General features: G+C 41.3%; 1 protein-coding gene across 7 annotated transcripts; it reads right to left on the bottom strand.

Moving 5' to 3' along the window:
* Positions 1–13236: 13236 nt before the first annotated feature.
* LOC130202711 (mucin-5B-like) lies at positions 13237–25241 on the bottom strand. 7 transcript variants are annotated; one of them, XM_056428430.1, is made up of 13 exons: positions 25120–25238; positions 20815–20837; positions 20679–20712; positions 20557–20589; positions 20133–20304; positions 18514–18623; positions 18184–18355; positions 16569–16678; positions 16239–16410; positions 14620–14726; positions 14287–14461; positions 13615–13723; positions 13237–13568 (listed from the first exon to the last, which is right to left on the bottom strand). In XM_056428430.1, exons 1-12 carry the CDS (start codon positions 25211–25213, stop codon positions 13630–13632), a joined length of 1296 nt encoding a protein of 431 aa, XP_056284405.1. In that variant the 5' UTR covers positions 25214–25238; the 3' UTR covers positions 13237–13568; positions 13615–13629. The 7 variants fall into 7 exon arrangements, 6 of the variants coding, with proteins under 6 accessions (XP_056284405.1, XP_056284404.1, XP_056284406.1 ...); XR_008833388.1 differs by lacking the exon at positions 14287–14461 and having other exon boundaries at positions 14615–14726; positions 25120–25241; XM_056428429.1 differs by having other exon boundaries at positions 13237–13723.
* Positions 25242–27058: the final 1817 nt, after the last annotated feature.

The raw sequence follows: 27058 nt of genomic DNA, 5'->3' as shown, positions 1-27058 counted from the left end.
AAATTCCTCGTTTGTTTGTGAAAACATTCTTTGGCAATAAACCTGTTTCTGATTCTGATTCTGATTCTGATGAAGTTTCTTCTAAGCTTCCGCCATTTCTGGCGCTCCTGTAGAAGTGGAAGATACTCATGTGTCCATCTGGTCCAGAATAAATCCACTAGATATTGGAATTGTTTCCATCTTCTTCTTGTGTATGTGTCGTCTTTGCTGAATATGCCGGGAGGCATGCTGGGGTTTTTTCTTTTTTCTTCTTTTCTTCCTGTGCTGTTTTAATTTTGACTTTTGCTTTTCAGGGTCCTTTTCAGATTGATGGATTGTTTGTGAAAACTCTTTTCTTCTTTCAGTTTCAACAGAGTTTCCTTTACTGTCAAAATCCAGGCTACTGATCTTTTCAATTTATGCCAATCTGAATGGTAGTTTATCAGTTCGTTCAATGGTTCCATATCTTCTTTGACTTGGATTGCGTTGACTGACTTTGTTCTTGACTTCCGGATCGTTTGGAAGGCTTTCTTCTTTTCTGTCTGGCTGCTCTGGCCAGTCACTTTCACTGTTCAATAAAAAGCTTGGCCCGTTGAGCCAGGTTCTCCCTTGGAACAAGTTCTTTGCCTTCAGGCCTCTGCTGGCTTGATCTGCAGGATTCTTCTGTAGCTTTCTTCGCAGACAGGTCATGCGATGTTCAGCAACGCATTGGTTGTTGGGCATTTTGACCTTCTCGTTCCTGAGTGGCAATCCAACACAGTAATGACCACTCTCGAATGTTGGCGTCTTCTACACAGAATGCAAAAACTGCTTGTCCTCCTCGGACATCTCTTCTTTGTCGTCGTACTTCCGCTCTGTAAAATCAGTGTTGTACTCTTCGACTAGAAGTTTCTCTATTTCCATCACGGAGATCCTATTCACTGAAAGATGACGTGACTCACTCTCTTCGTCTTTCAGTTCTTTTCTTATGGGTCCGTTCACCACCCAGCCAATGGCGGTCTTGACAGCATACGGCCCTCCATCTTGACTGTTGATGACGTGCCATGGCTCCATTGCTCTCGAACAGTTGGCTCCAATAAGTAGACCTATGTCAGCTTTTATCTCTGGCAAACTCACTTCTCTGAGGTAAGGCCACTTCTGGATGTCTGACTGCTTAGGTATGTTTCCAGAGTGCACGGATATGTTTCTGTGTGTGAACACCTTCGGCAGCTCAATGAAGCTGGTGTCTTCCCATCCGCACACTTCAAGGTCTGAGATAGCTAAACTGTTCATGAGCTTTGGTTCTTCAGGTTTGTCTTGTCCCATGGTGCTGAGAAGTATTCGTGTCGGTTTTCCTTTAACATTCAGTTTTCGTTGTAGGTCTTCCGTACAGAAGGTTGCTGTGCTTCCCGGGTCTAAGAAGGCGTATGTTTCTTCACACTTGTTACTCTTCTTTGATTTAATTTTCACCGGTACTATTGACAACACACATTCAGCTTCTCCAGCCCCTGTGAGGCTACAAGACTCTTGTTGGACAGAAACCTGAGCACACGATACTTGGCTTCCATGAGCATCTTCTTTCTTTTCAGGCACAGCAGATCCTTCTTTGATTATGTGTAGAATGTCCGGATGCTTCAAATTACATTCTTTACATTCACTTCTTCTATTGCAGAATTTGCTGAGATGGCCAGGCATTAAACATCCGAAACACAAGCCCTTTGACTTCAAGAAGTCCACTCGTTCTTTGTGTGGCTGAGCTTTGATTGTACAGCATGCAGCAAGAGTGTGAGGCTGCTGGCAGTATAGACACGGCTTATGGAAGGCGCTTGTGGTTTTGCTTGAGATCGCTGGCTCAGCATGCGTTTCTTGAGGCCCTTTGCTTTCTGCTGAAACATTGGTGGCGAAGCTGTTTCCACGTATTACTTTCTTTGGGGGATACCTCTCGTTCTGTTCTGTTTTTCCACTTGTAGATGGGCGGCTGTCTAGTATATTACCAAAGAGTGGATCTAATGCTATTTTAGCTTGACGGTCAATGTATTTCACCAAGTCAGCAAACTTTGCTCTTCTGCCACTTCGCTCTTTGATATCGAAAGCTACAGCCCGCCAACATTCTCTCATTTTGTATGGCAATTTGGACAACATTGTCCGTAGATTGGTAGGGTTGTCCATCTCCTCTAAGTATTCAATGTCCATCATGGTGTTGAGACATCCAATCAGGAACATTGCGTAAGCACTCAGTGCCTTTTCATCCTCGGACCTCACTTGCGGCCATTTTAGTGCTTTTTCAATATACGCGCTGGCAATCCGTAATTCGTCCCCGTAGTGCTTATGAAGTAGCCGCTTTGCTTCAAGGTAGCCTTTGCTTTGTGTCATATGAGTGCAGCTGCGGACAAGCTCTTGGGGTTCACCAGCTGTATACTGTTCTAAGAAGTACAATTTATCCTGTTCATTGTCAGTCTTCTGTTCTATCGCATGTTCGAACGCTCTGATGAAAGACTTGAACTGTAGCGCATCGCCCTTGAACACAGGAATGTCCTTTGTTGGTAGCTGAGACAGCTGCTGTTGTTTTACAAGTAGCTCTGTGATTACATTCTGCCTTTGCATGACCTTTAGTATGTCATCACTTCTGTCCACTTGAGTGTTAGGCCGATGACTTGTGGCTGACTGAGACGGTGATGGTTGCGAGTGCAGCATTGATGGTTGAATGTGAACGTTTGTGTTAGCTTGTTGCGGTATCCTTATGCTAACCCTTTCCTTCTCCACTTTCCTGAATTGTAATTGTTGCACTGGCATATGGTAACTGTAACCATCTTCAGATCTTTCATATTCTTTAAGCACCTTTAATTTTGCTTGACTTTCAGCTAATGCTGTTTTCATCTCTAATTCTTCTTTTTCAGCTTGGATTCTTGCAGATTCAAATTCAAGCTCTTGCTTTTTCTTCAGTGCTGCAGCACGCTCTAGCAGGGCTGCATGTTGTGCTTCCTGTATAACCCGTGTTGATGAAACACGTGATGCACATGTTGCATGACTTACTTGTGTTCCACATAGACTACCACGTTCTGCATTTCTATCTCCTGCCTGGGAAATACTGTCATGTGGTCTAACAGCTTCTTGCAGGCTATCCACAACATAACTTAGGCAAAATGGTGGGATTTAGCCTAAAATAAAATGGAAATAATAACAAAATAATCAAGACAAATAAAACAAAAACAGTTGGTTGAACAATGTCAATTCATAAAAATTAAATGGCAAAACAACAATAGAGGGCAGGGCCTTAAATACACCCGACGCTAAACCGATTAAAACCAAACAGGGAAGGGCAAAACAAAACCAAACAGAGGAATACCGGTCAGGGCAAAATCGGCCTCCGTCTACACTTCAAAAATTTAAATCTAAATTAAATATCTTAAATCAAAGCAATGTATGCTTGTTTTTTGACTGACAAGATATTTATTCTTACCAGGCAGTTTTTTTGTTGGAGCATTTGGAGCACTTGTTTCAAGCGTTTTAGTCCTTAATTATTTTAATATGGTATTAAATCTTGTTAATGAGATTTTGTACTGGTTCTGAGCAAGTTAATGCTTGAAACAAGAATCACCATAATAATATGGCTGTTTGATCAACACTGACAAGTACAGAACTGCTTTGTCAAAGTCAGACTTTCTTATTTCAAGCTTCCCATCGTTTCCAACTCTTTACAAATTAAAAACAGATAATGACTCAATGGAATGTATTGTCAATCTTAACACAGCACAGCAATTATTCATAGACAAAATGCAGAACACAATTGTATATAATAGACATATCTGGGAACAACACTATGAGTCATTTGAACTGTTGTGCAATTATATTCCATCCCCAAGATGGTATTTTACTTGTACGTTTGGCTCTTGCTGCTTATTGTGTAGTAAAAGGTAGCCTATAATCAACCAGCTTTTCAGCATCTACTAAGTGGCCTGTGCAGGGTGTGGCACCTTAACTCGATAAGCCTAAATAGCAGTGGCGGGGTTGTAAAAAACAAAGCTTTATTTCAAGAACACAGCGTGCTCAACACGGTCCAATAACAACTATCAACACACTGTAACTTTGGGCATGAGAGGTTCAGAGCAGCTTTAAGAAACATTGGGTTGGGTTTCAGAGGTTTGCAAAATAAAAGAGTTTCACCCTCACATGAAAGAGGTTCAGAGCAGAATAGAGTCAGAAAGAGATCACATGTTACATTGGGTGTTTGACAGAGTAGACCCCACTACGTGTAAAGAAAAGTAGCCTCCTCTCTTTAAAGTTGGCAAACTTCTCCATAACTCTCTGGTTAAAGTCAATCATGTCTGTAACCAGCCTGTTTCCATTATTCTTGAGGGAATGCGTCTGTTTTTCAGAACTTCTTCGTTGTGTTTTCGATGCCAGTTCGGTCTCCTTCTGCTGCTCTGCTCTGCAAACAGGGTTAGCTCAGGGCTCTCAAGTTTTGAAGACAGGCAAGCGTGAGATTTCCATCAGCACCCGATACAGCTGACCGTTGCGCGCGCCGGCATCGAGCCGAAAAGAGTTGTTGACGGGTGCTAGTGACTATTTGTTTGCTCCATCCCAATGCGCGCAGACCGGCGTCGGAGCTCTGCAGCGGAACAATCGATCGGCGTATTGAGCATCCCTGCATTCAAGCATTAAATAGCCGAGAGGTTTTTTCAGCGTGAGGAATTCGATGTGTGGCGGGAGTGCGTGAGATAAGACCGAAATGCGTGAGTCTCACGCTCAATGCGTGAGACTTGAGAGCCCTGGTTAGCTTCATGCTGTTAGCGAGTTAGCTTCATGCTCTTAGCTAGATAACTGCGGCAAGATTCGTGCTTTACACTTGTCTGCAGCTCTTTAGATCCCTCACCCCGTTGTAGTCCAGAGAGTTTCAGTCCCAGGACTTTCGAACAACAGACAGGGGAAACTAAACAGCGCATTACTCACTGAGCTCCAGCTGACAGCTCCGTTAGCAACCTGCTCCCGTAGCTCCGTGGAGCTCTCTGGCTGAGGGAACGATACCGGTCTCTGATCTGCCGAATAGTCCAATCACGTGAAATAATAAAATGATGTCATTGGCCAGAGCGCACATTTCATCCGCCAATGAGAAGCCGTCCTTGCCGAAACGACTGTGAAATGTTTGCTCGCTGCCGCACACACACGTTTGGCCGGTGCCCCGAAAATGGGGAGGGGCTTCTCTCCGTGATAATGAGTGGCGATATATTATATTTTTTCTAGGGCTGTCAATCGATTAAAAAAAATTCACTAATTAATCGCACATTTTGAAGTTCATTAATCGCGATTAATCGCAATTCAAAGTTTAAAGTTAATTCTTTTTAAAGACCAAACTTCACACAGAGCTGTGTTTTCAAAGAGGCTCCTACCTATAAAGTGCCAGCGAGGTATTTAACATTGTGGATGATAAATTGTTTCTTCAGTGAAACATCAGATTAGTAAAAAAAAAAGAAGTATATTGAGACCCCATTGGTCCTGTCATCTTTAACACTGAACAGCAGAACCAGTGGCCTTGGTAACTGACTGACATTCACATATGTCACGTTCACCCTCTGGAGGCTGGGCTCATTTTATACATTTTACAAAAAAATGTAAATTCACCTTTTAAAGGCGTTTGCATATGACACATAGGCTACCCACGTGTTCTACATCAAACATTCCAGAACAATCTCATCTCTCTATTCAATGAGTCTCAGGCCACGTTTACACATAGCCGGGTATTTACAGAAACGAAGATTTCTGCCCCTCCGTTTTCGAAAATAACGTTGTACACACAAGGTCGTTTTCAAAAAAGTTTCTGTTTATATGAACCCGCATAAATACGCCCCCGGGCGCCGTCATAACTCTGCCAAACCTGTAGTCGGCAGTGTAACGAGAAGGATAAAGACATGCAAACCAATCAGAATTCTCAAGACTCGAGACATCCGAGGAGTATCCTCATGTCAAGGAGGAAATAACTCGGCCGCACCTGACAACGAAAATGAAGGCAGTCGACACTGGACGTAGGAGCCAGTGTTGCCAGGTCTGCGGTTTTCCGCTGAATTGGGCTACTTTTGAAGTGTTGCCGCGGGTTGAATTTGTTGTCCGCTGGTTCGGGTAGACCTATTTTGCATGCAAATTACATGAATATCTTTAAATAAAAATCCATATTTTAAATGAAATAATTTATTTATACACAAATCTTACCAAACTGACTCCAGATCAGTACGTACACACATGGACATTGGACACGTCCACATACACACACTTTAAAAGCAGTGTACTGTATATGGTTTGGCTCGGGCATATTTTGAGTTCTGATATTGGGCTGGTACACACAGACTTGGCAACCCTGGTAGGAGCGGCCAAACTAACTGTAAACATAGGACGCTCACATGACGTGAAGTATTTTTAGTCGCATACTGTGACGTTTGACAACCTAAAACTCCGTTTGACCTAGTTCACACGCAAACACAAAAACAGAGTTTTCAGAAATCTCCACTTTGGCCGGAGTTTTTAGAAATGATCGTTTTCCGTGATAAAACCTCCGTTTTTGTGTAAATGAAAGGCCAAAACGCATGAAAATATATGCGTTTTCCCATCGTGTAAACGGGGCCTCAGTTGTCCTTGTGCCGTGTTCTCTGCTCTCTGACTGACAGGCTGCTATAGAGCCTTACCTGTGAGGTGGGAGGTCCTTTGTGATTTACTGAGTGTTCATTGGTTGTTATTTTCGCTAAATGTTGACAGACAAACGGATTGACCAATCACGGTGAAGGTTTCGTGTGACGAGTTCTTTCCGCGCCGCGTCACCGACACGTCACCCCTCCATTCCTCTGTGTATCAGAGGGGGAGACGGGAGGAAGGAGGAGCAGGAGGAAACCCGACTGATTCATCCACGAGTTTAAACTGATTTCTGCTCCTTATTTTCGCGGAGAAATAATTGTTTTAAAAACGGAAACAGTGTTAAACCGTACTGCCGCGGTTTGACACTTAGAGGAGTGAAAAAACTTCAACGAACACCGGAAGTAAACAAAGTTGCGTTAATTGCGTTAAAATATTTTTGTGCGTTAACGCGGCCAAATTAATCGCATAGATTAACGCGTTAACGCTGACAGCCCTAATTTTTTCACATTAACTTAAAGGGTACCTGTAGTGCAAAACAATATGTAGCCAGATCAAAAGATAATGTGTTTCTAAAGGTTATTCATGCACTGACGGTCCAGTATTCAATAACAATACGTAGTTTAGGCTGTTCAAAGTCCTCAACTCCGACATGCGACATTGCACTGGAGCTTGAATATGTCGCGGGTGGTGTGACGTCAGATCGTTGATAGATCGACAGCCAGCCACAGCGGATGTGTTCAGATACCAATATAAACAACGTCGAGCGCTCGCAAACAAATGCTGAGAGATTGATAATATGGACGATGAAAGATTGTCTGATTCAGCAACTGGATACTTGTTTGAACCTTTAAAAGCAGACTATCCCCATTTAGTGAATTGTGACAGCGATGATAGCGATGATTCTGATGAAGTTGATGCCGAAGGACCGCCGGTCCAGATGCTGAAGCGGACCGTGCACGCAAGTCGGCGGACGTTTGGTGCAGTTGTGGGAAATGTGTGCCACAGAAAACAGACATAGAGTGCATTTGTTGTAAAGAGCACGAACTTATGTCCGATGATATAGTGACATTAGACCTAATCTGCTTCACACAAAAGAGTGAGCTTGATAGCTACATCGCGCATAAGCCAGCGCTGGAGATGTCTTTCATTGATGCAATGTTCGGCCGACATGTTCGGGGGTGCTAGTGACTTTTTCTTTGCTCCGTCCGTCCCGATGCGCGCAAACCGGTGTCGGGAGCTCCGCGCGCGAGACGGCGGGCAGAGGACTGTCAACGCAACACGTAGAGACAGAAATGACGTGCTTCTGCTGTAATGTGGCGCTATAGAGAAAGTGACAGGGGGGCGGGCCAATTTTTTTTAATGTCATGCGATCTACCAATACTACGCGCGATCGACTGGCAGGTCGCCGCGATCGACGTATTGAGCACCCTGATATAGATTGTGTAATTCTTGAGGCCACCGATCTATCCCAAGAAGCAACGCGTGTAGAAGTGGCTCCGGATTGGCTGAATTCCTTTCAACGACTCTACGTCATAGTTAGCTTTGAGCTGGAGTAAATAACTAGCAAAATGGCTGCGCCCACGGACTCGGAATGTTGACAAAGAAATGTAAATCCTCGGGCTATGCGTGACTTGTTGACAATAGCGGCGGGGTAAATATGATTTATTTGATGCGCCGAATGGATGTAGCACGTTGTTGTTTTGCACTACAGGTACCCTTTAAGTGGTTGTTGACAGGCTGACGGTCTCCCACACACATTTAGCGCATCAACACGGTATATTTACTATTTAAATGATTTGGCATATGTTTTTTGACAGAATGTATTTATTTTTCTTTCTTTTTTTCATCTCAAAATTTTAAGAGGGGCGGCGCCCTAGCGCCCCCTATGGACGCACCGCCACTGCTGAATAGAGTACCTGGGCCATGTACTGAATGAGCAGGGCACACACCCTTCGAATGACGAAGTGAGAGCTATTCAGGTACCGGTTCCAATACAATCGGTATTACCCGGACCGAAACGCAATGCACATTTCGGTGCTTCTTTCCGGTGTCTGAGCCGATTGAAATTGAAAAAAACTATTGTTGTGAACTTCTCTGGTGACTCCGCCCTGTCAGCAGGTTACGATAGCCTATCATTAAACTTTGAGAGAGGAGACATGCGCCGTGTGTGACTGCGTGAACCCGTGTCGAGCACACCAGCGTCAGGCTGGGCGCGATGGGGAGACCGTCACCGGTCCCCCTGAACACGTGGAGACCGATGATGACGAGCAGCCTTAACTCAGATTAGTACCGTATCGTTGATTGCAAGTCTTGCATTCATAAAAGTAGCCCAAGAAATAATAAATTAGCCATTATAACCATGTTTAAGCTAGCTCGTAGCCAGGCCCGGGGTGGGTAATCGGGAGAATCGGGAGAGTTCCCGGTGGGCCGCTTCACTTCTGGGCCGGTCGAGAATTTTATTTGTTGACACTTCGATAGGTTGATCGCGGTCGCTGCAGAGCTCCGACCGGTCTCGCGCATCGGGACGGAGCAAAAAAATAGTCACTTGCACCCCGTCAACAACTCTTCTCGGCTCGATGCCGGCGCAAGTATTTGCATTGCATTATCCAATTTCCACTACCATAAAAAAAGTGGGCTGGTCTTGAGCCTGAAATTCCCGGGCTGAAAAGTGGCCCCACTCCAACCCTGCTCGTAGCTAACGCTAGCTACGAGCTACGAGCGTGACAGTCTGCTCGCAGATGTGTTGGTGTACAGCGATCCCGGCTGTTTACCCGGTGTTACCGGGAATATAATGACGGAGGAATAAAGACCGTGGGGCATCACTTTATTTCAGTGTAACTCTCGCTGTCAGAAGCAAAACTTTATTTGTCACGTGTCATCTTCAGTACCTCTGATTGGTTGTTCTATTTGCCCATCAAAACAGTGACAGGTTTAACCCTATAACGTCTGCACATGACAATACATATCACATCATATAATGGAGAACATGTATTGTGTATGTTAACAGTCTGATATCCGTTGTGTGTCGGTGCTCCATGATAACGGCTTCTACAGGGAATATGGCCAAAGAGGTTTTTAATGTCCTCATTGTGCGTTTAAAAAAAAAATATATTGGTTCAGGCACCATTTAGGCACCGGTATCGTTTTTAAAGTACCGGTTTAGCACCGGTATCGGGAAAAACCCAAACGATACCCATCCCTATTCAGGAGGCTCCGGCTTTTAATGTCAAACATCTCCAGCGTTTTTAGGATTTGTGAATATATAAGATTTCTTCCACATCAAAGCACAATCTTAGCAGCATTGTACAGACTGATCAGAGCCCAAGTGGTTTGTAAATGGACTGAGGTTGAACAGGCAGCTTGTCAAGTGTACATAACTGTTGACTACTGACCGGGTGTTAGCCCACTACGACCTTTAGCTTGCGATAACTCTGCCTATAGCATCAGAGCAGTTATCCAATACGCCATGCAAGGTGGGGAGCAACAACCCATGGTTTGTGCCTCCCGTACATTGTCTCCAGCTCTTGGACTGATATATGGCATACCTAAATTCCACTATGTACTTGTGGGGTAGACATTTTAACTTAATGACTGACCATAAACCAATGCCGACCCTGTTTGGTGAGCACAAGAGCCTGCCTACACTGGCCGCAGCACACATTCAGTGCTGGGCGACTTTATTGTCAGCGTATGACTACCACATTGTTTATTGCAAATCAGAAGAACACAGTAATGCTGACGGACTCGCCCGCTGTCCCCTGCCAGCTCCAGTCCACTCACTGCTGGCAAAGCATATACAAGAAGCACCACTCAACACAACACAGATTGCAAGGACGACACACACCGACAGCGAGTTGTCAGGAGTGTATAAGTTTGTCATGGAAGGCTGGCCCATTCAAGTAGAGGAAAACCTGAAGGAGTTTTACACCAAAATAAATAGGTTGTCCACAGAGCAATGTTGTGTCATATGGGGGAGCAGAGTCATTGTACCCTCCAAGATGAGAAGAGCTTTGTTAAAAAAGATTCACTCTGGGCACCGGGTCAGTCCTGTAAGAGACGACACACAGACTTTGCTGGATCGTTCCTGAATCATATTTTCAAGGTTGTGGTCGATGCACATACAAAGTGGTTGGATGTGTTTCATATGTCACAGGTCACCTCTCAAGCAACAGCCATGAGGCTCAGGAGAGCTGTAAAACACGTATGCACCATGGCATCCAGCAACAATTGGTCTTGCAGAAAGATATGTTCAGGCGTTCAAGCCAGGAATACAAAAGCTTCCTCATACTTCATTGAAAATTGTGACAAGATAGAACAATATGTCCCTTCTGCAATATTGGACTACGACCAACTGCACTACTGGACAGACCGGTTCCGTTACAGACATATCTGTATAAGTTTGGCTTCCCGAAAGCCTTTTACCAAGGAGACACTACATAAGAAACAGTATCAGCTAAAAGAACACCATGACCTCACTGCTGCAAACTGGTTCTTTGATGTCGACAACAAGAGCCTTCAGTTATCAAGTTCCTCTTCAATGGAACCAGCTTCCACCTTAAGTCCAGGAAGCAGACACACCTTATTTAACCCTTGTGTTGCCTTAGGGTCATTTTGACCCGAATCAATATTACACCCTCCCCCCGCCTTAGGATTAATTTGACCCCATTCAATGTTTAATGTCGGTGTTCTTTCGGTAGTCAACAAACAAACATAAAGTGCCTCACACTTAAACTTGGAAAACAATATTAATTCTAATAATTTTCTGGAGGTTTTAATTGCTGGCGTCAAATTGAACTCAAAGGGTAAAATATGTTAGTAAATATAAAGGTAACAGGAGGGTTAAACATTGAATCGGGTCAAAATGACCCAAAGGCGGGGGGAGGGTGTAATATTGATTCGGGTCAAAATGACCCTAAGGCAACACAAGGGTTAAGAATAGAATTAAGACTTTCCTCTTTGACAGAGCTTATCGTTAGGGCTGGCTTTGGTTCACCTGGTCCAGCCCCTATATGCTGCTATAATAATAAATAATAATTATTATTATTATTATTAATCTGTTGGTCCCACCTCCCTGGTTAAGAGAACAAATGCCCCTCTCCCCTAACATAAAGGGAGCTCACACACCCCTACACACACGTCCGATTTCAGCCCCAGACAGACCACCCATCCTTGAAGACCACTGCCTCACACATATATCAGAAACAGCGGCGGTGTGTCAATGACAAGAGTGTCGAGCAACTCTACTTATGTCGATCTATACATAAAAGTCTCTTCCATTTTCCCCAGAGTGGGCAGTTCACACACTCTAAGGGGGCATTTAGTTTTTAACCTTAAACATGAACTAAACCTGGTGGACGGCTGGAGTTATTACAGAGCATCCAGCAGAGTGTGGGTTGCAGGATAAGGATGTCCTTACAGGGCGTTTCTCAGTGTAAATGATGAGAAAACGGCCAACTGTGTGTGTGTGCGCGTGCGCGTGTGATCCTGCATGTGTGTGTATAAGAGAAAAAGAGAGAGAGAGACTGATTGAGACCCCAGAGAGAAAGTTTGAAAGAGGAATAGACAGAATGTGGATAGATGCATCTGTCTGCCTGTACATATTTTGGCCATCAAATAGAAATATTGGCAATGCTTGCCAAAAGTGACTTTTGTGCCTGCAGACACAGAATATATAGTATTCTGATACAGGAACGCCTCCAATAAAGTTTTCTCTTGATGTCCATGAACAAGAGTTTAGAGAAAGCCCTTCCAGCCCACACATGAAAGTGTAACCAAAAAGCGGAAAGTTAATGTTCATGCATCTGGGGCTTCATTAATGGGCTCCCTTGGTGCCTATTTGTAACTAATTAGGGCTTAATATAATGCTCACCATTTAACAGACCACTGACAAAACAGACATAGAAACAACATGTAAAGTGTTAATATAAATCTTAAATATTGAATGCTCTTATGTGTTCGTCAGGTTACTCAAGTTCAGAATAACAACACGTAGCAGCTGAAATATCTGTCTGAGATTAAATATTCTGATGTCTGCTTCCTCATAGATACGCGCCTCATAACATAGGTACAGGCTTTTAGAATGTTAGAGATTTACACTGTTAAATAAGTCACACACATAATTATGAACTGATATTGCCCATTTTTGTAGCTTTATTTTATTGTTTAGTTTACATTAAAAAATATGTAAAAAGGGGGATTGTGAATATAAATCTTAAATATGAAATGTTTTGTATGTGTTTTTCAAGTTCCGAATAAACAACACGTAGGAGCTGAAATATGTGTCTGAGAAGAAATATTCTAATGTCTGCTTCTCAAGAATAGATACATGCCTCATAACAAAACACTTGCGCATGGTATCGGTATTGGTGCATGAGGGAGGAGGACTGAGGCTGAGAAGAGGTGAGGACATGAAATTCTTGGAATCCTTCTCCTTCTAGATAGTCTAGTAAATTGATGCATGAAAGCACCTGTAAAATGATCTGGGGATCAACCGTCAAACCTCTCACTCTAGCATACACCCATATAGAACATATCGCTAACCTTCATGCGACTATTGTCAGTTTCTATTTTCTTTTACAATAGGAGAAAATAAGTAGTACCGGCTGAATGTATTCTCAGCCTTAACCTAAAAGAGTAAAAAATAAATGGACAAAAACATTGCATGATTGCTTTTAATAAATCATCATTATATTCATATTATTCTGAGTCGAACAATCCCTAATCCCACATAAACACGCATTTTATAAGATTGAGTGTATACATTTACTTTACTGCAAACTAAATCTGTATTTTAAATTATAAAATTACCATTGAACTGCTTTCCAGTACCTCCTACTGACTACATAGATACTGCTCAGACCATCTGTCGTAAACACACCACACTTCCGAATAAATTCTTTTAAGATCGAAAAAGGTCTATTGTACTTCCTCCACCTGGCACATTATGAAAGTAAATTTAACATGAAAGAAAAATCAGACAAAATTTCAAGTGATCAAAATTGAAATAATGACTCTTCTCCCCAGTGATTGTGGTAGAGTCTGGGCTTTTTTCTAGCACGAGCACCCAAACCGGACTTTGTAGTCGAGGCATTTATCACATTCCTGGTCCTCGTTCCGGCAAATGAATCCCTTGCTTGGACAGAAGCTGAAAAAGAGAATTCCAAGCAGTAAGATAATCAGAATCATTTACAGAAAGTACAATTTATTTTTAAGGGTGAAAAATGTTGTAAACAGGAATTATTATTTATTTATTTAGTATTTTTGCTCAAAGATAAATTAAATTTCATTATCATATTTAGAAATGTTGTTCTTGATGCCGGGTGTAGAATATTTTTTAAATTCAAAATATCTCAGATAGCCAACAACAATTAAAAGAAAGTAACCATGAATAAGGAATACCAATAAATTGGGTTATTTCTTACTCTCCAAACCCCAAAGACGCTGTTATCTCAAACAAAGCAGTTAGCACAAGAATAAAGTATGGCTCAGCAGAAACCAGTGGACATTATGTGCCTATAAGCCAGTTTCCTCGTGGGGCTCATTAGAATAGCATATAACTAATGTGAATCCACATCTCCACAAGTTTATATTCACGGTTTAAGCAGTCGCTCAAGGCATTACATCTTGAAAGAGGTTTTATTAAGAGGTATTGATTTTTATATTTGGTGGTTGGTTGCAACATTTGAAAGTATATAAATTACAACTTACAGAAAGATTTTGTCCCCTGTTGAGGTGGATGGGGTATTTGTGTCAGTAGTAACAGCCTCAATGTGCAGAGGATGTTCACAGATCTCTCCTGGGTTCTCTTTTTGAAGATCGACAAGGGTTTCCCAGTCTCCATTTCCACTGGGATCGTCTCGGTCATACCAATCGGTCCAGCACACTGCAAGAAGCAATAAGAGACAGAGGATGACTGGTGGGAAACTGCAGAGCAAAAGCAACATTCTAAATGAACGCTGATACACACAAACAATGAAGAGACGGTTATATCATCTTTGCATTAGTATCTTTACAATGAACATGAATGTGCTCACACATTACCATCTGTATCACAGAAAGAGGCAGGGCAGCTGAAACGAACGCGATAATCATTACACTTCTGGTCGGGTTGGTCTTTGTTTCTGCAGACGAACCCTTTAGTTGTGTCACTTTTGAAAAAAAGAAACACAGTGTGATATGTAAATAAAACATTCTTGTTCCCCAGAGGATGAATCCTCCTGACTTTGGTGATCCCCTCACCACCTTCCACCAGTGCAACCAGCAAGTTGACATTCCTGCTTTTGAGTGTACTGTTTATATTTCTAATGAATGGATAACGATTACAGTTCTGAAACACATTAATTATTAATTAAAATCACTTTTGTGATCACTGGACTTTTCATCCATCATCTGGTCAAACTGCATTACTTACTGGTCACAAGCATCCCAAACAACTATACAACACATCATATATGTATAACCAGATATATGAAATCATGGACAAAACAATCAATGAGGTGGCACCATTGTCAGATCTTGCAAAAACATAACATGTTCTGCTTTGAATGCTGTATGAGCTATTCCAACTTATAGCTTTTTCTAAATGCCAACATGGTCATGCTCCTTCCCTGCTTAATGAATTTGTTACAAGACACCAGCCGACTAGAAGACTGAACACACAGGCCTCAGTAAACGGGAACTGTTATATTTCTATGCGCAAGATCTTATTTGGACAATCAGTCTTCTCTGTTCAAAGAGCGAAACTATAGAACTGTCTACCAACTGAATTTAAAATGCAACACGATTTCAATGTTTCTAATAGAGCTAATACATCATGGATAAAAGAATAACAACATTGTTCTCACACTTAACACCCATGTAAACACACTTGTAATGTGTCTATGTATCTGTGTATGTATTTATGGATGTATTTTCTTATTTTTCTCAAGGAAAAAAAGAAGAAGAAAAAAGCCTCTTGTGGACAGGGGTTGTAAATTAGTGTTTCCTTACAAACACTGAACACAGTACATCTAGATGTTGTGAATACATTTATGCTACGATTATAATGCCTCTGTGATGCACATCTCAAATATAGTCAAGTCAAACTTGCTTTTTTAAACACCAAAACTAAAGACTTTCCTGTCAGCCTCAGCTGAACCTCATGTTCAGTGATAATTATCCAATCTTAGAGTGCAAACAAACATGCTCAACGAAGATGATGCACATTGTAAACATTATACCTGCTTAATATCAGCATGTCCCTTTTTCATTGTGTTAGAATTCAGCTCAAACCATCACTGGTCCTACAACCTCACACAGATTATTTGTTGTACTACATTAGTGTGTGTTATAACTTATGATGAATCTATCTTTTTAAATTTCAATTATTTTAAAACATTCAATATTAAACATACTATTTGTTTGTGGCTGCTAAATGACATTTTGAATAGAAGTAATATTTACATTGTACCACCACACAAATAGTTCAATAGTTTTTCTACGTGTATGCTGCTGTTTCCTGATGCTCAGTGATTAGCAAGTACAGATATGATCAATATAACAGAATAAAATGTGGAAATATATTTGGTCTCACAAACACATCGAGGACCAACATTAATGCATCACATTCAGTAGAATACAATAAGACTTATTGAAATTATTCATACTCGGTCAGAACTTACATTTGAATCACCTCCCCGGCTGCAGCCACACTGAGCCCAGTTAGAGTTTGGGCCTCAATAGCTGCTGGTTTTGGGCAGATCTTTCCTGGGTTCTCTTTGTGAAGATCGACAAGGGTTTCCCAGTCTCCAGATCCACTGGGATCGTCTCGGTCAAACCACTTGGTCCAGCACACTGCAAGAAGCAATAAGAGACAGAGGATGACTGGTGGGAAACTGCAGAGCAAAAGCAACATTCTAAATGAACGCTGATACACACAAACAATGAAGAGACGGTTATATCATCTTTGCATTAGTATCTTTACAATGAACATGAATGTGCTCACACATTACCATCTCTATCACAGAAAGAGGCAGGGCAGCTGAAACGAACGCGATAATCATTACACCTCTTGTCGGGTTGGTCTTCGTTTCTGCAGACGAACCCTGTAGTTGTGTCACTTCTGAAAAAAAGAAACGCAGTGTGATATGTAAATAAAACATTCTTGTTCCCCAGAGGATGAATCTTCCTGACTTTGGTGATCCCCTCACCACCTTCCACCAGTGCAACCAGCAAGTTGACATTCCTGCTTTTGAGTGTACTGTTTATATTTCTATTGAGTGGATAACGATTATAGTTCTGAAACACATTAATTATTAATTAAAATCACTTTTGTGATCACTGGACTTTTCATCCATCATCTGATCAAACTGCATTACTGGTCACAAGCATCCCAAACAACTATACAACACATCATATATGTATAACCAGACATATGAAATCATGGACAAAACAATCAATGAGGTGGCACCATTGTCAGATCTTGCAAAAACATAACATGTTCTGCTTTGAATGCTGTATGAGCTATTCCAACTTAAAGCTTTTTCTAAATGCCAACATGGTCATGCTCCTTCCCTGCTTAATGAATTTGTTACAAGACACCAGCCGACTAGAAGACTGAACACACAGGCCTCAGTAAACGGGAACTGTCGTATTTCTATGCGCAAGATCTTATTTGGACAATCAGTCTTCTCTGTTCAAGGAGCGAAACTATAGAACAGTCTACCAACTGAATTTAAAATGCAACACGATTTCAATGTTTCTAATAGAGCTAATACATCATGGATAAAAGAATAACAACATTGTTCTCACACTTAACACCCATGTAAACACACTTGTAATGTGTCTATGTATCTGTGTATGTATTTATGGATGTATTTTCTTATTTTTCTCAAGGAAAAAAAGAAGAAGAAAAAAGCCTCTTGTGGACAGGGGTTGTAAATTAGTGTTTCCTTACAAACACTTAACACAGTACATCTAGATGTTGTGAATACATTTATGCTACGATTATAATGCCTCTGTGATGCACATCTCAAATAAAGTCAAGTCAAACTTGCTTTTTTAAACACCAAAACTAAAGACTTTCCTATCAGCCTCAGCTGAACCTCATGTTCAGTGATAATTATCCAATCTTAGAATGCAAACAAACATGCTAAACGAAGATGATGCACATTGTAAACATTATACCTGCTTAATATCAGCATGTCCCTTTTTCATTGTGTTAGAATTCAGCTCAAACCATCACTGGTCCTACAACCTCACACAGATTATTTGTTGTACTACATTAGTGTGTGTTATAACTTATGATGAATCTATCTTTTAAAATTTCAATTATTTTAAAACATTCAATATTAAACATACTATTTGTTTGTGGCTGCTAAATGACATTTCGAATAGAAGTAATATTTACATTGTACTACCACACAAATAGTTCAATAGTTTTTCTACGTATATGCTGCTGTTTCCTGATGCTCAGTGATTAGCAAGTACAGATATGATCAATATAACAGAATAAAATGTGGAAATATATTTGGTCTCACAAACACATCGAGTACCAAGATTAATGCATCACATTCAGTAGAATACAATAAGACTTATTGAAATTATTCATACTCGGTCAGAACTTACATTTGAATCACCTCCCCGGCTGCAGCCACACTGAGCCCAGTTAGAGTTTGGGCCTCAATAGCTGTTGGTTTTGGGCAGATCTTTCCTGGGTTCTCTTTGTGAAGCGAGACAAGGGTTTCCCAGTCTCCAGATCCACTGGGATTGTCTCGGTCAAACCACTTGGTCCAGCACACTGCAAGAAGCAATAAGAGACAGAGGATGACTGGTGGGAAACTGCAGAGCAAAAGCAACATTCTAAATGAACGCTGATACACACAAACAATGAAGAGACGGTTATATCATCTTTGCATTAGTATCTTTACAATGAACATGAATGTGCTCATATATTACCATCTGTATCACAGAAAGAGGCAGGGCAGCTGAAACGAACGCGATAATCATTACACCTCTTGTCGGGTTGGTCTTTGTTTCTGCAGACGAACCCTGAAGTTGTGTCACTTCTGAAAAAAAGAAACGCAGTGTGATATGTAAATAAAACATTCTTGTTCCCCAGAGGATGAATCCTCCTGACTTTGGTGATCCCCTCACCACCTTCCACCAGTGCAACCAGCAAGTTGACATTCCTGCTTTTGAGTGTACTGTTTATATTTCTATTGAGTGGATAACGATTATAGTTCTGAAACACATTAATTATTACTTTAAATAACTTTTATGATCACTGGACTTTTCATCCATCATCTGGTCAAACTGCATTACTTACTGGTCACAAGCATCCCAAACAACTATACAACACATCATATATGTATAACCAGACATATGAAATCATGGACAAAACAATCAATGAGGTGGCACCATTGTCAGATCTTGCAAAAACATAACATGTTCTGCTTTGAATGCTGTATGAGCTATTCCAACTTATAGCTTTTTCTAAATGCCAACATGGTCATGCTCCTTCCCTGCTTAATGAATTTGTTACAAGACACCAGCCGACCAGAAGACTGAACACACAGGCCTCAGTAAACGGGAACTGTCATATTTCTATGCGCAAGATCTTATTTGGACAATCAGTCTTCTCTGTTCAAGGAGCGAAACTATAGAACAGTCTACCAACTGAATTTAAAATGCAACACGATTTCAATGTTTCTAATAGAGCGAATACATCATGGATAAAAGAATAACAACATTGTTCTCACACTTAACACCCATGTAAACACACTTGTAATGTGTCTATGTATCTGTGTATGTATTTATGGATGTATTTTCTTATTTTTCTCAAGGAAAAGAAGAAGAAGAAAAAAGCCTCCTGTGGATAGGGGTTGTAAATTAGTGTTTCCTTACAAACACTTAACACAGTACATCTAGATGTTGTGAATACATTTATGCTACGATTAAAATGCCTCTGTGATGCACATCTCAAATAAAATCAAGTCAAACTTGCTTTTGTAAACACCAAAACTAAAGACTTTCCTATCAGCCTCAGCTGAACCTCATGTTCAGTGATAATTATCCAATCTTAGAATGCAAACAAACATGCTAAACGAAGATGATGCACATTGTAAACATTATACCTGCTTAATATCAGCATGTCCCTTTTTCATTGTGTTAGAATTCAGCTCAAACCATCACTGGTCCTACAACCTCACACAGATTATTTGTTGTACTACATTAGTGTGTGTTATAACTTATGATGAATCTATCTTTTTAAATTTCAATTATTTTAAAACATTCAATATTAAACATACTATTTGTTTGTGGCTGCTAAATGACATTTTGAATAGAAGTAATATTTACATTGTACTTCCACACAAATAGTTCAATAGTTTTTCTACGTGTATGCTGCTGTTTCCTGATGCTCAGTGATTAGCAAGTACAGATATGATCAATATAACAGAATAAAATGTGGAAATATATTTGGTCTCACAAACACATCGAGAACCAACATTAATGCATCACATTCAGTAGAATACAATAAGACTCATTAAAATTATTCATACTCGGTCAGAACTTACATTTGAATCACCTCCCCGGCTGCAGCCACACTGAGCCCAGTTAGAGTTTGGGCCTCAATAGCTGCTGGTTTTGGGCAGATCTTTCCTGGGTGCACTTTGTGAAGATCGACAAGGGTTTCCCAGTCTCCAGATCCACTGGGATCGTCTCGGTCAAACCACTCGGTCCAGCACACTGCAAGAAGCAATAAGAGACAGAGGATGACTGGTGGGAAACTGCAGAGCAAAAGCAACATTCTAAATGAACGCTGATACACACAAACAATGAAGAGACGGTTATATCATCTTTGCATTAGTATCTTTACAATGAACATGAATGTGCTCATACTGTAGGTGGGATAGTAGCAAGGCCAAACAACAATCAATGGTTCTATCGCTGCTTAAAATATTGTCTTTTAAAAAGAATATCTTACTTTGGTCTACTTACTTTTGAAGGCGACACCATCTTGCTGCTGGCTTGCTGGTAATTTAGGGGGAAATTTAGTTTAATGTGATTGTCAATATTTGTACATTTGACCTTGACCATTGCAGTTATTGACAGGAACTTACCAAAGAATAATCCGCAAAAAATGACAACACCTAACTATTAAAGAAATTAAAAGGGTTACGATCATTGAATATGGCATACTGCATACAGCATGTGTAAATTATCTGCATCGACACAAAATAAAATGTAATACGTTACCATGTTTATCTTGATTGTCGATACTGCACTGTTAAAATTGTAAGGAAAGTTGTTTGCATTTAGTAATATAAATAAAATTGTGCATTTTCAAAATAACATTTCACATTTTTACTGTCTCTCTTTAATTAACATGACATCACATTATTCAAACCGCTTATCCTATTCAGCGTATAGGAGCTGACATTCACCCTCACAGGTCGACAGTTTATCGCAGGGCACATATCGACAGGCACGTGCACAGACATTTTGGGGGGCAGGTGCTCAAACCAAAAAAAAGGGCACCCAATGCCAAAAAAAAATTCTGACAGAGTTGAAGCATAAACAGCAATACACTGATGAAGCTGTCCTTGACCTGTGTTTCCTCTGGCAGCATCAGACCGCTAGCTTACATTTTCTTTATGAATAAAGATGAATTATTATATAGCAATAACAGTACAAGCGTTCTGATTGGCTAATGGGTCGTCATGCCAGCCACGTATCGCCCTCCTCGCTGGTCTGATACGGATCCGTATTGCCCTCTGACGTCATTTTCAAAATGAGCGATATTTATAGACATCAACAGCCAAGAGCAGTGGTCCTCAAACTAAGGCCCGAGGGCCTGATACGGCCGGCCTCCACATTTGGCCCGGCCCTCTGAACAATACCAAAGAGGCCTTATGATTTTTTTTCAGTCTGACCACGCAAATCCTAGACTAGCCCCTGTTAAATAGAACGGAATAAGAATACTCTCTCTCTTCTCTCTCTCTCTCTCTTCTCTCTCTCTCCCTCTCTATTCTCTAAACATAACTAACGTCAGTAAACAGCGTGACAAGGCTTTGAAATCACGGATTTTATGAGTTTTTGTTTGTTTATTTTGTTTAGGAAACGTCGGACCAGTTGTGACATCATGTTTTCAGCAGCGCTAATGTTGTGGTTGATTTATCACAAAACAACGTCACAGGACAAACACCATCATGACCTGTTTGTCAGACGCTGCGGGTCAGAGAAGAAGGAGGCGCACCCGTTTGGTGGCGCGAGGAGCACTGCGAGGAGGAGGAAGTGGAGGAGGGAGGGGGAGGGGGGGGCGGGGCTCGCGAGCGCCGCAGAGCTTGTCGGGGCGAAATTCTCAAATCAGAATCAGAATCAGAAAGTTTTATTGCCAGGAATGTTTACACAAACGAGGATTTTTTTTGGCGGAGGGTGCAACATTTAGACATGACAAACATGACAAACAACAATCAACACGACAGCAACAGTGAACTTAAGTATCAGAAAGGTAAGATAAGGATAAAGATAAAGTGCTCAGACAATAAATGCCCCGTCGGATATTAAAACACATTTGGGAGGACTTGATGACAGAAAGAGTAACTTTTATTCTTAAATCCTGAAAAAAGTGGGCTCAAGCAAAAAGGGCACTTTTCTCATCCAGGGCAAAAGGGCTGGTGCTTGAGCACCACTCGGGGTCTATCTGTGCACGTGCCTGCATATCGAGATAGACAACCATTCACGCTCACATCCACACCTGCGGGTAATTTTGAGTCTCCAATTAACCCGAGCTGCACGTCTTTGGACTGTGGGAGGAAGCCGGAGAACCCTACACTGGAACACGAGGAGCATCTACCCGGGATAAGGATTCAAACCCTGGCCCCATTGCTATAAGGTGACAGTGCTAGCCACTACACCACTGTGCATGAATTCTCTTCTTTTTTTAAATTATGACAATTTATGAAGACATACATTGATCTATAAGAGTAGGCACGTGCACAGATGGACCACAAGTGGTGCTCAAGCACCAGCCCTTTTGCCCTGGATGAGAAAAGTGCCCTTTTTGCTGGAGCCCCTTTTTTTTTTTTCATTCATCAGTATTTAAGAATAAAAATGACTCTCTGTCATCAAGTCCCCCCAAATGTGTTTTGATATCCGACAGGGCATTTATTTGAGTTCTTGTGAGAATTTCACCTCGACATGCTCCGCGCCGCTCACGAGCCCCCGCCTCCCACCTCCTCCTCCACTTAGTGCTCACGCAGTGCTCCTCACGCCACGCTAACCGGGTGCACCTCCTTCTCCTCTGACCAGCAGCATCAGACACACAGGTCATGACGGTGTTTGTCCCCTGAGGTTGTTTGGTGATAAATTAACCACGTCGACATTAGCGCTGCTAAAAACATGACGTCGCAACTGGTCCGAAGAAAATAAACAAAAAACTCACGAACTCCGTGGTTTCACAGCCTTGTCCAGCTGTTTACTGACGTCATGTGAACAGAGAGAGGGAGAGATATCCAGGCAGGATCTTATTTGTGTTGTATAAATTAGGGCTGTGAAACGATTACAATTTTTAATCGGGTTAATCACAGGTTTTTGTGGATTAATCATGATTAATCACATATTACCGATATTCTCGGTATATTTTGTGAGAACAGAGATTTATGACAAAAGACGGATATATACATTTATACATTCTTCTATACAATGGTGCTGCAACTCAGCAGTTATTTAGCAGTTTTCTTCCATATGGAACATTAATACATCTTCATCCTAAACAGAATGTTTAACCCTCCTGTTACCTTTCGGGTCAATTTGACCCCATTCAATGTTTAATGTCGGTGTTCTTTGGGGTCAATTTGACCCCAGGCTGTTTTTCACTGTGTCAAACATATAAGAAATATCAACTTTTTTATTTATTTAAAGGGCTATTTAGGTAGTCAACAAACAAACATAAAGTACCTCACACTTAAACTTGGGAAGCAATATTAATTCTAATAATTTTCTGAAGGTTTTAATTGCTGGGGTCAAATTGACCCCGAGGGTAAAATATGTTAGTAAATGTAAAGGTAACAGGAGGGTTAAACAGAACATTTTCCTCTTGTTTGTCAACCATTAACTCCACCATGATACAATCTAAAGGCCTCTAGTCTTCCTCTAGCAGCTGCTGAGGCAAACTGACTGTGTGGGTTTTCTTCATGAACTGGGCCGTGATGAAAGGGACGGCGGGGACACCGCTGCAAAGCTGAAGCCTCACCGACACGGACAGGTGGACAGATTGACAAGTGACTTTTTTTTTGCTCGATGCGCGCACGGAGCTCTGTGGCGCGAGACGGAGATCGATAAGTGTTAACGCAACGCGAAGAGACAGAGATGACATGCTGCTGTGGAGATACGATCAACAACAGACGTTTAGTTTAATAAAAGAACAAAGATGTGCGATAGAGAACATGTCAGGGGGCGGGCCAATCTTTTTAATGTCATGCGATCTACCAACACTACGCCGCGATCGACTGGCAGGTCGCGATCGACGTGTTGAGACCCCTGATCTACAGGAAGTAAAAGTCGTCACAAGGTTTCCGGAGGTGAACCTGCGGAAGGATCATTACCGATGAACAGACCGTCTGCATGAGAGCGGACAGAGTTCAGATTGAAGTGGTGGATTGGAAGCTCATTTTGCAAGTGACTTTTTTTTCGTCCCGACGACCAACAACAGACGGATTGGAAGCTCATTCTGCGCATGTTCGTGCGTTAAAAACAACAACTAGTTAAACCTGAAATTGAATTAACTGAGTTAACGCGTTATTTTTCACAGCACTAGTATAAATGCTATTGAGACAATTTCTAAAGTATGTTGAACTTATTAATTCATTTTATAAATGTCACAAGAATTCACAAAATTGCAGCTCAACTATAATTGCTATCCTTGTACCACATTGTTTTATGTGGTATGTTTCTCTTTGTTTTGTCTGTTGCAGTTTTACAAAGATCAATCTTGAATGAGCATTGCAGAGGGTGAAAAGAGTAAATGCAAGAAAAACTAGAAACGGCGGCCTTCGGTGAAGCGCATACCTTCGTCACACACAAAAACAAATAAATACACAGCGATCAAAACATAACCTTCCGCATTTTCAATGCGAAGGTAAACAACACTTGTAATAACTACTTACTAACCCAGAGTGAGGTCATGCCGGGAAATATCAGACTGAGGTTTTTTAATGCTTTTACAGAGGTTTGATATTTCCCGGCATGACCGAGCGGTCGAGGTTAGTAAGTTGTTATATGGCATTTTTCGCTCCTATCATTTTGTAAATAAAAACTAATTGTAATTGTTAATAGAAAACAATTTAATTTTGTTTAGCTCTCATGTCTTCTCATGACACAATGTGTTTCAATTACTTGCTCACTTCTAGTTACAGCAATCAATATCATTTTGCCGATGGGTGCCCTTTTTTTTGGTTTGAGCACCTGCCCCCCAAAATGTCTGTGCACGTGCCTGTATAAGAGTATCTATGAAATTACATGACATTCTAAAACTTAAGTTCAGAAGAGACGCTGTGTTACCTTTTTCTGCAAAAACCCAAGTTTCTCCGTCCAAGATGAACAGCTTGGTGTTGTCAACCTCAGTAGGGCTGATCAAGCTTCTCCAAATAATCATCGGTTTGGAGGCTATTTAAATAGTGAAGCTTTGTCAAACCTGCTTCCTGGAATTGTGTGACACAGAACACAACCAAAGAAATCATGAAACAATGCAACTGAGCAAGATACGTTCCCACAATATTGTGCCAAAATGCCGAGCAGAGAGGTGTTGATTTGGCAACCCTCCTGTTATGTTCGTTTCTTACATACAGCCGTGATGTTCCCGGGTCAATTTGACCCGGTTAATGTTGAATCATCCAAAAGTGGTCAGAAACAAAAAAATCCTAAAAACTATAGTTTGTACCTCATCACCAACACCATTACTAACAATTCAATCCGTTTTTAGTGGAATTGAGTTATTCACCCCTTCATAGATCAGAGTTCAATCAGGAGAAAATACATGTTCAAAGTATTTTTTAGGTACATTGAAAAAATCTAAATCTAAATTGCATTAGTATACTGTTGGTTTTGGAGGACAGGAACACAGGAACACACCACCCGGACGGACCTGACTGAAAGAAAGAGCGGTAGACTTCTACGTTACATCTATAAGCGTTTTATTCAGAAATCAGGATACAAGTAGACATCATGCATGGACCCCCCTCCGCCTGTTACCTATTGTACTCAGAGGCCCAGAGCAGAGCGCTCGGCCATTGAAATAGTCAACAGGGACAGTTCTGATTGGACGGGAGCAAAGAGGGTGGTGTCTTCTCATTGGTTCTTCTTCCTCTGCTTCCATCGCTGTCGCTCATTCATTGGTTCTTCTGGCCCGCCAATGAGATCATTTGTTGTGAAAGAGTGTGAGAAAAGAAGAGTGTTGATTTAATAGGTTCCTCTCTTTAAAGAAGACTCCCTTCGGGTCCTTATCACCCCTTGCCCAATAAGAATCGATAAGAGAATCGATAAGAGAATCGATCAGGAATCGAATCGATAAGCAGGAATCGATAAGGCATCGGAATCGTTAAAATCGTATCAATTCTCATCCCTACAAATGAGTCATAAAGGATTTCTATTGAAAGTAAACTTTAGTTATGTTTATGTTTAGTGTTAAATGAGCACAAGGCAACATTCAACATGATAAACAAATCTATCTTTTTGAATATTGTTGTGGCAAAAATGAAGAGTAGAGAGACAATGATTTGATGTAGCTGTATTATTTACGTGTGTGTACTGACATTTAGGCCCCGTTTACACGATGGGAAAACGCATATATTTTCATGCGTTTTGGCCTTTCATTTACACAAAAACGGAGGTTTTATCACGGAAAACGATCATTTCTAAAAACTCCGGCCAAAGTGGAGATTTCTGAAAACTCCGTTTTTGTGTTTGCGTGTGAACAAGGTCAAACGGAGTTTCAGGTTGTCAAACGTCACAGTATGCGACTAAAAATACTTCACGTCATGTGAGCGTCCTATGTTTACAGTTAGTTTGGCCACTCCTACCAGGGTTGCCAGGTCTGTGTGTACCAGCCCAATATCAGAACTCAAAATATGCCCGTGCCAAACCATATACACTGCTTTTAAAGTGTGTGTATGGCGTGTCCAATGTCCATGTGTGTACGTGCTGATCTGGAGTCAGTTTGGTAGGATTTGTGTATAAATAAATTATTTCATTTTAAATATGGATTTTATTTAAAGATATTCATGTAATTTGCATGCAAAATAGGTCTACCGAACCAGCGGACAACAAATTCAACCGGCAACACTTCAAAAGTAGCCCAATTCGCGGAAAACCATGGACCTGGCAACACTGGCTCCTACGTCCAGTGTCGACTGCCTTCATTTTCATTGTCAGGTGCGCCTGAGTTATTTCCTCCTTGACATGAGGATACTCCTCGGATGTCTCGAGTCTTGAGAATTCTGAT

The sequence above is a fragment of the Pseudoliparis swirei genome, chromosome 12 (assembly GCF_029220125.1).
Source record: "Pseudoliparis swirei isolate HS2019 ecotype Mariana Trench chromosome 12, NWPU_hadal_v1, whole genome shotgun sequence".
Lineage (NCBI taxonomy): Eukaryota > Metazoa > Chordata > Actinopteri > Perciformes > Liparidae > Pseudoliparis > Pseudoliparis swirei.
Note: the sequence above shows the minus strand (reverse complement) of the source record. Positions and strands in the feature narration are given on the sequence as shown.